This window comes from Porites lutea, chromosome 4, assembly GCF_958299795.1.
Source record: "Porites lutea chromosome 4, jaPorLute2.1, whole genome shotgun sequence".
Lineage (NCBI taxonomy): Eukaryota > Metazoa > Cnidaria > Anthozoa > Scleractinia > Poritidae > Porites > Porites lutea.
This window is the reverse complement of record NC_133204.1, coordinates 28,585,157-28,597,552: the sequence shown is the minus strand read 5'-3', so window position 1 is coordinate 28,597,552 and position 12,396 is coordinate 28,585,157. Positions and strand designations below refer to the sequence as shown.

Here is a 12,396-nt window from a genome sequence, read left to right as displayed (position 1 = left end):
TCTTGAAGATATTTTAAAATTTTACCATCAATCAAGGACATTACGGTCATCAAGGGATCATTTACGCCTTGAAGAACCAAATTTTAACATGAAAACTTATGGCCAGCGAGCGTTTTCCGTTGCTGCCCCCCGACTATGGAACAAGCTCCCCTTTGAAATTCGAGCTTGTTCTGATGTTAATCTTTTTAAATCTAAGTTGAAAACGTTTCTTTTTAAAAAGGTATATGACATTTAGTTTCATCATATTTGTTTGTTGTTTTTTTTCCTTCCCTTTTTAAGATGTGTACGCTAAAAAGCCAAACATTCAGTTCCCAATATGTACAGTAGGGTCATATGTAAGCTTGTGCTTAATGATATTCTTATGTCCTTTTTCACATTGTAAAGCGCTTAGAACAGAGATGTATAAGCGCTATATAAATTCCATTATTATTATTATTATTATTATTATTATTAAATTTTTCAAGGTCAAAAGTGCACCTCCCATGTCTGGAGGTGCGCTGTGGTTGGACTGCATTTTTAACCACTTGTTTCAGCAGACATTTGTTGGGAAGGATTGTGTGAAGAGCCAAAAGAAAATCTGCGTGGGAGGCTAGACAGACCCTTTAAGCTGCCAATTAGTCCCCGGCCTTACTATGCCAGAGAACATTCATCTAATACACTTCAAATTCCAAATGTTTGGCTGTGAAACATGTCATATGTTATAAGTTATCATTATGTTGTCTTATGTTATATTTAATCATGTGTCCAAGCTTAGATGAAAAAGACAGCATAACACTGAAGTGCATAAAACCCTCAGAGTTGTCACAAATATATTTTGTGAAAACCACGCTAAAAAGATGTCAAATCTTTCTTGACAGAAAGTGGCAGACTTACAAGACTTCTCCATGAATGTCACAGATATTTCCCATGCAAAGATTTAGCCAATTTCAATAAATTATCCATCAAACAGTTTCTTGTTTATGATTTATCATATTACCATAAAATTTCGAAAATAAGCCCTGGGGCCTATATTTTTCAGAGGCCCTTTTTGAGGGGCTTATTTTTGGAAGGGCTTATATTCAGAGAGGCTCATCTACGAAGGGAAATTTGTGTTTCAAAATCAATTGGGCTAGCCTTATAAATGGAAGGAAATTTACCGTGTTTTCTTTGTTTTACTTTGTATTTGAGTGCAATTTCCGAGTACAAGCCTCCCGGGGGGCTTATATTTGGAGGCGTGATTTAACAGAGGGTTTTTTGCGTTATGAGTTTGGGGAGCTATATTTGGAGGGGCTTATACATGGAGGGGCTTATTTTCGGAATTTTACGGTATATTGGTTATTTTTGTGGGACTGTCATTTCTGCAACACATACAGATATAGTCTTTTAAATACACCGTAACTTTAAAATAATATTCAACTGTTTTGATAAAATATCTTGATTTAAAACACCTCTCATTCTATTTACTATAGTGAAATCACCTGAAAAACAGCCCTCTGTAGCCTGACAACATAACTATATAATAAACAACACCAAATACGAAACCACCAAGGTGTGCAGCATGACCAATTCCATGTGTCTGATAAGCCATAAGAGAATCAATAATTCCTTTGCCAGACTCTGCACTAGCAAGTAAGGGCAACAAATCATTGATTACGATTCCAACTACCAGTCCTAAATGGCACACTTCATATATTACTTGCTGCATTACACGAGTGTCCCACTCTTGATTGGCTCTTCCCATCCTTCGTCTTCTCCTCAGTTCCATGTACTTGTCATATAATGAAACAACACTGGCACAAGTTTCAACAGCAATTATTGAGCACACTGCAGCACTAGCACCGATGCACGGAGCATTCCCATACACTGAAGTGTAGATTTTATCCATTGCTATAGTCTGAATGGTTTCAGCTTTACTTCCGAAATAATCTCCAAGAATTCCCCATGACTTTGGAGATGGTAGAAAATTGTCCCATCTCATTTGATGAAAAATGTAAAAACAAAGTTGAGAAAGATTTCCTGCCACTCCTCCCCCAAGAAATACACCTAACAAGTGCATGCGACCAAATCTCCTGTGGATGCGATATCCATCTGGTAAGAGTACCCCCAAGTTGCTCATAAGATGTTGTTCATCTGTGAAAGGTATAGTGGTATTAACAATATGGTCAAAGCTGGTCTGTTCAAGGACAATCTCGTAAGCAATCAGTAAGGCCACCTTGAGGCCCTGCCAGGGGGTGGTCCCATGTCGCCCGTCTGAATTTTAAAACGTCTCATGTCGGGGTTTATAAATGCTTGTTGCTTACTGTCGGCTTAGCCGTCACTGTCGCAATTTGGCAGAGGGAGATTGTCTCTTGTCGCGATTTCATTTTACGCACTGTTGCTACGTTTTGGGCCATGTCACTTGTCGAAATTTACCCTGGCAGGGCCTCCACCTTGACCAATTTGAATAATAATTTATTATTGAACTTTCCATAAACTGTATTTTTCATTCCTGTGAGGCCTGGTACAAAATAATGTACTATCATTGTACCAAACTCAAAAGAATATTAAAATAAGCTCGAGACAAATTTGGTTAATATACAGTTGATTCAAACATCAAGGTTAGTATAATTTGTGATAACTTCAAGGCGACAATTTATCATATATTATTAATTAATATATATGATGGCTCGTTGCATTGAGTTCAGCACAAGGTACTTGGCATGACGACTCAGACATCATGCCAATTTCAAACTTAATTTTAATACTTATAATAGGTTAAAGATGAGTTTGGTATGATAATTGAACCAGACTTAAGTGGACATTCTGATAATTATTAGAGTAAGGGTGATGCAGTGGTGAGAGCATCTCACCTCCCATCAGTGTGCCCTGGATTCAAGTCCCAATGTTGATGCAATCATTCTTGAAATTTAGAGTGGGAATTTCTTGGGTTTATATCGAAATTCGTTGTATTGCACTGTGCGTTTTGCAAACTTTGAAGGATTTTTGGGTTTTCTCTTCCGTCAATCATCTTAGCGGACCTCTTAGGAAACACATGTTTAGGTCACGGTTTGTGATTCGCGATTGGTGGATTTTGATCCGTTTTGTTTCGTGTTCAAGGTTCGTTGCTTTGTGATCGTCCTGTTTCAGGCAATGATCGACTAGTTAAGTTTGCCTCGCAGATTTTTCTGATCTTTCTCATTCTTGTCACTTGCAAGAATAAATCAATGTTTGCTTCCTTCCTTCAACAAAAAATCTTCTCACCATCGCAATTTCCTTCGCTATTATTGAACAGTCTACAGTCATTCTTAGCCAAGCTGGGAGAGCATGTTATTGTGATTTCTATTAACCTTGCCTTCACTAAAATGATTGACAGAACAGAAAACCCAAAATCCCTTCGAAGTTTGCAATACGCGCAGCACAATACAACGAATTTTGCTGTAATTTAGGTTCCCGGGAAAGTTTGGGTGTCACTTCCGATTTCAAGGACCTTTTTGGCTTTAATTTATGACCCCACTGATACCTCCCTGGGCCCTCACACTTTTGATGAAGTCAATTTAGACTCTTTTCTAAGCTCACAACCACAAGTATTGTCTTCCTGCTAAACACGCTCCATCTGATACTTGGATAATTACAAAATCCTTAAAATATTGGCCTTGATTAATAGATAAATTATTTGCCATGATCTATTTAATAATGCACCGATCAACTTCAACATTACGCCCACCCTGCTAGGGGATGTTGACGTTTTGAATTGATCGGCGAATAAGCGAGTTGATATTAGGCCTGCTACTATCTGTAGTTAAATGACACTCAGCCTTACCGGCATGATGAAAAAGATTAGTGACGACCGTGTGATAACGTCCTTGATTGAGATTTTCGGGCGAGAAAGAAAAGTGCTTGTTCAAGGTCACCGCAGACATGTTGAAGGGGAAACCAAGATACTGAAGTTGAGCAAGAGGGGACTTTGGTGATACTCGAGAAACAAGGCATGGCAACTGTAAACCCACAAGACCCGCTAAAGTGATAGCACAATCTTTAAATTCCTCAAAAGTTGGTCCTTCCATCTCAACTAGCTCAGGAAACAAGACTCGACAGGCGTTACGTCGTTAACCGCCAAAGCCTGGTAACAAGCAAGGCCAAATTTGGGGAAGTTGGGGGGATTGTTGGGGGTCGGGGGGGATGGCAAAAGACGAATTTTAGCCTTTTTTTTATAAAGGCCCAGTAAATTCCTAGCGTCACCACCGCCGCCAAGATCTTAGGGGGCCGGGGGAGGGGGTTAAAATCCCGAGCAGTACTGCTATACTTCCCCGTATAGAAGGGTATGAGTATCTGGGGAGGTCCTGGAGTAAACCCCTCGGAGTCCTAGTTTCACGGCTAAATGATGAGAAACAAAGATTGTTTGCGCCAAGTTGAAAGAAGATGCGATAAAAAGAAATAGATCGAGTTACAAAGAGGCTCGCTCGGATTTTTTGATATAACCGAAACTTTGCATTGCACCAAGGTAGAGTGGCGTGGACTGAACAGCTGAACTAGACAAAACAGCGAACCGATTTTGTGGGACTAACTGAACGATCCGCAAATAATACGTGACAAACGTGCAGCAGTTTTAGAAGAAGGCGGCTTAAAACCAAGCCCCCGAAACGCCCCTTAATCCGCTCCAGTTGTTCTTGTTGTTTTTGGCGATCCATGTTTTTGCTGCACGAGCACAAACGCAGACTTTTCTTGGGTACTTATATCAGAACATTCTCAAATCTTGCGCAAACGCAGGTCGCGACGAAGCCTCTCAACTAAAATCATTCGTTAAGTTCTGCAGAGAAAGACAGAAAAATAAAAGAGAGAAAGAACCGACTTGTCTAAGAATACCAACCCTCTATCAATCTCTCTTAAAAGCCTTTTAAGACATGTTTTAAAATAGTAACAAAACTAATACGTTTCGTCTCTCACGTCTCGACCTCTGCGGTGTAACTGGATCAAAAAGCAAGTGGGGTCGAGATACATTGGAAAGGGTCGTTGTAACTTCAGGAATATCAGATGTCCAATAGTTGAAAAATATTCGTTTAGTATGTTAGCAATAAGTTTCATCAGACAGGGCACTATGTTCACCAGAGCGAGTTAAATGTTTTTTTAAATCACAGCTTTTGCTTTCGGGATACTAAATATTTTCCTTATACTCCATACCCTAATGCCCTGATTTTCGTCTTAGCGTGATTGAGACCTTGCACCCTGATAAATATTGGTTATCACCTACCAGAAAAAAACAAAAAACAAAAAAAAACAGTCAGAGGTATATTGGCAAACAAACAAAACAAATAGTTGCACGCACCCATTTCAGTGCAACCGCGCATGTGCAAATATTCAAAATTGCGATTAAAAGCAGATTCGCTTGCTGGGAGTTAATCATTTTGAACAAAACTAGCAGCGAACTACACGCTACACCAATAAACCATGAGCTCACAGAGACGTTTTCGTATTGGTCAATGGCTTCCTCCCGACAGGAGAATCATTGACCAATGGGTTGCAGGTGTCATCAAAGAGTGCCAAAGCGGTAAATACAAAGAAAAGTTAGACATGCTAATGGCTCTTCATCCACCAGCTCACGATGAAGACAAAGCCCTTGCTGGACTTCCACTTGCAGATACTAGAGCCAAATATACAGATAAAGATCTCTGTCTTCACAAACCAGTTGACGATTTGAAGAATGCCATTCTCACCGACCCCGAGATCAACATGTTTTTCCATCAGATGTTCTGGCAACAGTATCATCTCCCTGGTGATACGTCAGAAGGAACAAAAATTCCGTCCTGGCAGTTGATGATAATAATAATCGACTACATCATGACAATAGCTCCTAAGTTCAACAAGACTGGATTGGTTGGCTTCCCCATCAATGTCATCTTGAACTGGCCCATGGCTACCACCGCTGGATTTGCTGCCTTCCTGAACGACAAGGTCAACAGGTTGTTCAAGAATATTCTCAATTATTGGGCGGATTTTCTGTCCAGTCCAGATTCCTGCTATGTTTTGAGTGACGATCCTCGACATGGTTGGTTTGGTGAGGATGCAATGGAAGCAATGCCAAACTTTGTTGAGGAGTTTAAATGCGATCCAGATGCCCCTCATTATGGTTACAAGTCATGGGATGATTTTTTCACCAGAGAGTTTCGCCCTGGAATTCGCCCAGTAGAATGTCCTGACGATGATTACATTGTTGCCAACGCCTGTGAGTCGGCGCCTTACCAGATAGCTACATGCGTCAAAAAGAGGGACTACTTTTGGATTAAGAGGCAACTGTACTCCTTAGACTTCATGCTGAACATGAATCACCTGGCCTTGCAATTTCATGGCGGGACCGTCTACCAAGCGTTTCTCAGCGCCACCAGCTATCACCGATGGCACAGCCCAGTATCGGGTACCATCTTCAAGACAGAACTTGTTGATGGCTCTTACTACTCGCAGACCTATAACATTAAGGACGACCCCGCATCGCCCAACATGTCTCAAGGATACCTGGCCCAGGTAGCTGCTCGAGGGATAATCTACATTTTGGCTGATAATCCTGATATTGGATTGATGTGTTTCGTAGCAATCGGTATGTCAGAAGTGTCTTCCAACGATATCACTGTTAAAGAGGGAGAAAAAGTCAAGAAAGGAGACCAGCTCGGTATGTTCCACTTTGGTGGTTCCACCCACTGCCTGATTTTCCGACCTGAAGTGAAAATTGAGTTTGATACTCGTGGTCAAACACCAGGTCTGGATACCGACAATATTCCAGTAAGGGCCAAAATTGCGACTGTTCATCGCCAAACTGAGAAGAGCGGTGAATCTGACTAATCTGAAGAACATTGAACTGAGAGTATTCTGAAGAACATTGAACTGTGATTTCATATGCGTGTTGACATTTGAGTTACTTTTACTTATGTTGATCTTAATCCCACTGGTCTTCTGGAAAATTAAAGCGGCCACATTAGACCTTAAAAAGCTGTTAAGGCAATAATTTTTTTTTCGCATCATTTATCCAATTTCTTTGGTAGTTTTAAACATAATCGGGGTTTGAGTGCACGCAGTGCAGCCAACCGAGTATTTTAATCCTTCAGATTTTGCCTGAAAATTGACTACAATTGTTTCACAGTGAAGGGTTAGAAATGAGACAATTGAGAAATAAACTTAGTTCATAATCTGCAGCATTGACATAAACTCTTAGCTCACTACTTTGTTACAAGCAGGAGGAAAAACTCTAGCCCAACGGACTTTGGGTTTTCCCGGAATTTTTCCGTTTATATTTGAGCAGTCTTTTATGCAGATTTATATTACTTTAGTTATTTGCTTATCTATGTTGTCTAAAACATCCTCTGTGTGAGTTGAAAAGAAGTATGCACGCTTGTAGAAATGCCCCCTAACTATAAAGCCGAAACCGACAATTGCAAAGTATGATCATGCGTGAAGAGCAGGATGAAGAGACTGATATATTAAAGATTTTATGTTAAAACTTGCAATATGCCGACTTTCCGGTTCAGTAATTAAAAGTAAGCTTGCGTGTTATGTGGAAATAAAGACTTTTGTCTTTAATAACTTATTGGGCTGTCTGATCCCGTGTACTCGATTTATTTGTGGATGATTTAAAATTTTCGCAAAGAAATCTCCATTCAGTTTTGTGCAGTCATGTGCACTTAAACAGGAAGGGTAATCCCAGGGGTGGGGGGTACTGCCATATATGGGCTATATAGGTAGTGCCCGCTGTGAAGGGTATGGTTTTCAAGCAGTTTGCTCTATGATAGGGTATATAAATCAGAGCGCTTGGGTCTACAATAGGGTATCATTTTTTAGGAAACTGTTCAGTTGGCTGAAGATTTTATCTAGACTAGGGATTGTGGTATAAGGTTTTGTTTTGGCTAGACTGTGCTAGTGACCTCAGTAGTTTCTGGAAAACAGCTACTCTAGAATAGGGGGAACTTGGAGAGTTTACTCTAGTATAGGATAGCAAAATTCAGCTGAACTAGCTCTAGTATAGGTTAAGGGTTCCAGGGTCCCAGCGGCACATCCCCACCCAGAAATTCCTAAAGTACCACCCCCGGGGGGTAATCTAAACTAGCTTAAACTTTTTCCGACGTGCTTGCCCAAAAGCAATTAAACAACATGGATCATGTTGAAAATTTGCTTCCTGCTAACCATTCACCTTTGAACCTTATATCCGTTTGATACAATTATTGATTCATTAAGAGTCACGGTTATACTTAGTTTAGTTTCATTCAATACGAGTGCATCAATGTCATCAACCACTAGGTTTCTTCTGTAGTTCGGCCGTGACTAGAAAACAAATTAAAGTAATTTACCATACGACACCAATATATTACTGAGAAAATAAAAAAGAGTAATCTTTATAACCTCAAAGGTATTTAAAAGACAGTCATCAAATCCCAAAAAGTAGATTAGTCTTAGATTAATGCCACTTAAATTTGCTTTTTTAATTTCTAGATTCCCTTTTTTCATTGCTGGATGTATCTTGCAAACCAAAAAAACCTCTCTAGCCAAACCAATCATTTTTTTTTTCTTTAAGTATATTTTTATAGGCTTCGGGTAAAGAGAAAATAGCTTGAGATCGTGTTGATATCAGCGTGTGTTATAATAATGCACGTCGTTTGATAGATTATTTGGTCGAACTTATTTTTTCTCGTCCACGTTGTACATCATGATGGACAATTGCCGCATTCTCACGGTAAATTGTAATGTACGTATATCCACAGAACGAACTTCACAACTTTGTATTGTTATTATTTGGCAAGCTTTGATTTGCATTTCGCGAGAGTTTTGTCATAAAATGCTATCTCAGCTCAACGTCAGCCCCCCTTTTGTATACCTAAATGATTTGAAAGAATGAGGTAAATATCTTTCAGAATAAAATTAATCTAAACAGTCAAATACTATACATTAGGACTATGTATCTTATATTATCTCCGCATTATTTTGCATGAGAATCAAAGTCTTAAGTATCGAAATATGCTAACAAAATCGAATTCCAAACAACGCCTTTACTTGAAGAGCCCAATTCAAGAATGAACCTGATTGGGTCACTTCCAGTCACGGCAGCGTAAATCATCGTGTACCTAAACCGAACTCGGCAAATAACGTAAGTCTGATAACAGTTACGTTATTCAAACTATATTGCTGTTGCTTAAAGCCAAACGCTACAACTACAGACCAGTATGGTGTCGAAAGAAGAAACTGATACATTTTGCATGTTCTTTTCGAGCTATATGGGCCCTTATGATCGCTGGTGGGACCCCCCCATCCCTTTCTTTGAAGCAACGGGTTGACCGGACGGTCGATTACTTCCAATAATCTGCTTTCGCAACGAGCAGTTTCAGTTATCAATCACGGGAAGCACTATATTGGCGGCCACGAAATGCTGTGGACCTTTTTACACCAAAAAAAAATTAAATAACCTTTCGCTAAAACAAAAACACCATTTAATGGATCAAAGTATCAAGCTGACTGAATTAATTGAAACTGTCAAGTTTCATAGAAATCCTTCGCAAACTTCGATATTTCGGAATTATATGAAAAGCCCCATATCGTGTGACTGCAGTATTTATAAAGGAACGAATACCAGGGCAATGCTAATGCCCGACAGCATATCTTTCTAATGTAAATTTGGAGCCTTATATTTGTGGGCGAGTTTAAGGTTGATTTTTGCAAGCGCTTGCAGATTGACTAAATTCAGAATGATAAATTGATCTTAACAAGTACCTTTAGCTTACCATTTGGTGACACCGGTAAAGGGTCATTTCAGATCCTTGAAACTTGAAAAAAAGGAAAGATTCGAACTAGGATAGGAATTTGAACCATGTCCTCAAGACTTAGATCACTCAATGACTTTCTGAGTTGTTAAGTTGGTGTATGGTGGGTGAAGAAAACTCCCTCAAACACTATTGAGCTCACATGCCATTAGCGATATTAATTGCAAAGATGATTTTGTTAATGAGAGTGCCAAGCTAACTGCACGACGTTCGATCGATGAGATTCCAGACATTGACTCTGCTCCTTCTGTTTGGTCTACTTTAATAACTGACGTTCCTGACCGTCAAGTTAGTACCCATAAAGAAATAACTAGGAAAAGGATCACGAGGCAAGAGCTCCATGGTTGAGTAAAATCAGGACACCGGTCCGAAATCCATCAGAAAACCCCCCAAACATCCCCGGAACACCCCTGAAACACCCCCGAATCACCGGCATAACAACCCTATTAAGGTGACTCGACCCAGTTTTTTTTAGGGGGTACCATCCTACTTTGAAGCTCTCTGGTATCCCAACCTTTACTTTTATCGTAAGTATAACACATAGAATGGATAGAGTGGTTTTCGTTTGAGTGTCGTAAAACCAAAACCAAAGTAATTACTCTGGCCAATCACATAGGACACAGACAATACATTGAACCAATCAAAACTCGAAGTAATTACATGTGGCTGACGCAAAGCGCGGGAAAATGCATGCAAGCGCGTCACAATTGGCTTTGGTTTTACTTCTGATTGGATGAAAAGGTGGCGCGAGTCTTTTAAGCCAATCGCATCGTGTAGAAAGTGCAAAACCAATTACTTTTCGACACTCAAATGAAAACCGCTCTAATTACATGTGGCTGACGCAAAGCGCGGGAAAATGCATGCGAGCGCGTCACAATTGGCTATGGTTTTACCTCTGATTGCATGAAAAGGTGGCGCGAATCTTTTAAGCCAATCGCATCGTGTAGAAAGTGCAAAACCAATTACTTTTCGACACTCAAATGAAAACCGCTCTAACATATAGATCAATCTACAATATAACATAAAATTTTTGGCGATCGGAGTAAATGTCACGTGGTTATAATGCCACGCCCCTTTAAGGTCTGAGTCGAAAATCTGCTGTTGCCAGCATTTTTTCGTGAAAATCTCTCGGCTACACATAGTGCGCATTAGTGCCTTGCGCTGAACAGAGTTTCACCAAATTGCAAAGACCCAGTTCGAGAAATTCAGCAGTTTCCAAATTTAGGTCATAATTTATGCGAAAATGATAAGCAAACTTTACACTGATTATATCTAATAAACTATGAGATTCATCTCTGTATTTTGGGCATCCTTATAACAGATGGGTCCTTGCAAGTCAGCAAAATGCTTTAGGGCCTTGTAAATGCGCGCGATTTCGAGCAAAGCAAACATATAGAAATTATAGTTTTCGCTATTTGTTGACGTTTGTCGGCGTCTAAGAGTCAATCTCACGAAAAAAGCATTTTCTTAAAAATTCGTAGTTTTTTTTCCTTCAAATTTTTTCAGGACCACAATTGATTAACTAACTACCCGGACTCTGAATTTCATGGTCATTGAAAAACTGTGACATTACCTTCTATAAGCCCAAACTTGAGTAAACATTGAAGATTTTTAGCGTTTTGGCTGAGTTTGTGCTTTGGGAGTTGTCTATTGTTTCTAGTCTGTCATTACAGGGGCGGATCTAGGGGAAGGGTGCAGGGGGTGCGCACCCCCCCCCCACCCCCCTGAGATGACCTGCGGTTTTCTAATACAACTGGTATTCTGCAAAAAAAAAAAAAAAAGAAACTATGTGATTTATTGGTGTTGAAGTAGAGCAAGAGACGAGTGCACCCCCTCCTAAAAAAAATCCTGGATCCGCCCCTGCATTATACAGCATTCTTGTTCAGCACGCGTGCAATGACCACGCTTGGCTGTCTTTCGAATGCTCACCGAGGTATGATAATTTAGTATAAGAAAATAGAAGGGATTCCCGTCACGAGTTGGTTTAATTATTGGCTTGCATTAAACCTATGAAAAAATGATATTTTTTTAATAGTATAAGTAGATTTAGTGTGTGGCACTTCTTGATTTTTTTGCAAAGGCACAAGAAGCACGAGAATTGATTAAAAATTGTGAGTTAAGGTGGCTCCGTAATTAATACAATAGCATTTTGCTGTGAAAAATTTTCCGTCATAACTTTTTGGTTTTTAACGCGATGGCTCCGAAACTTTGCAAATAACAACAGATATCATTCGGCAATAATACGGAATATTCCGATTTCATTGATGGTAAATATTTCTTGAGAAATTGGCGTTTAAAAGGACCCTACTGTGCAAAGAAAATCGCGTCTGGTAAAAAATTTTGCTGATATTTTTTACCGAAACTTCTGGTATCGGCTTTAATTGATATAATAAATATGTCGGAGAAATTTCAAAAAAATCGTTGGAGCAGAAGTCCGTAACCAAAAGTCGTTCAAAGTTCAGCTGTGAAATTGTTTTGGAATTTCAAAAATAAATTACTATCAGGAAGAAGGAGACACCAGTTTCAATTTTCGGGACAAGTAAATTCAATGTTTGCTAATTCTGAAAACAGAAGCCGATTGCCTATCGTGCTATTCGTTAAAAGGTACTTTTCAGTTTTAGAAGCACTATAAATTACTCCAAAC

General features: G+C 39.5%; 2 protein-coding genes across 2 annotated transcripts; one reads left to right on the top strand and one right to left on the bottom strand.

Annotated features, from left to right (window-relative positions):
* Window positions 1-1,261: 1,261 nt before the first annotated feature.
* On the bottom strand, window positions 1,262-4,022 carry LOC140933208 (uncharacterized). Its single transcript, XM_073382719.1, has 2 exons — window positions 3,779-4,022; window positions 1,262-2,109 (listed from the first exon to the last, which is right to left on the bottom strand). Exons 1-2 carry the CDS (start codon window positions 4,020-4,022, stop codon window positions 1,454-1,456), a joined length of 900 nt encoding a protein of 299 aa, XP_073238820.1. The 3' UTR covers window positions 1,262-1,453.
* A 1,338-nt stretch (window positions 4,023-5,360) lies between these two features.
* On the top strand, window positions 5,361-7,531 carry LOC140933207 (uncharacterized). The gene has a single exon (XM_073382718.1). It carries the CDS (start codon window positions 5,404-5,406, stop codon window positions 6,787-6,789), a length of 1,386 nt encoding a protein of 461 aa, XP_073238819.1. The 5' UTR covers window positions 5,361-5,403; the 3' UTR covers window positions 6,790-7,531.
* The last annotated feature ends 4,865 nt before the right edge of the window (window positions 7,532-12,396 follow it).

Coding starts and splice junctions, on each gene's coding strand:
- LOC140933207 (XM_073382718.1), top strand. CDS start 5,404: ATGAGCTCACAGAGACGTTTTCGTATTGGTCAATGGCTTCCTCCCGAC.
- LOC140933208 (XM_073382719.1), bottom strand. CDS start 4,022: ATGGAAGGACCAACTTTTGAGGAATTTAAAGATTGTGCTATCACTTTA. Junction 2,110..3,778: donor TAATCTTTTTCATCATGCCG/GTAAGGCTGAGT, acceptor TACCTTTCACAG/ATGAACAACATCTTATGAGC.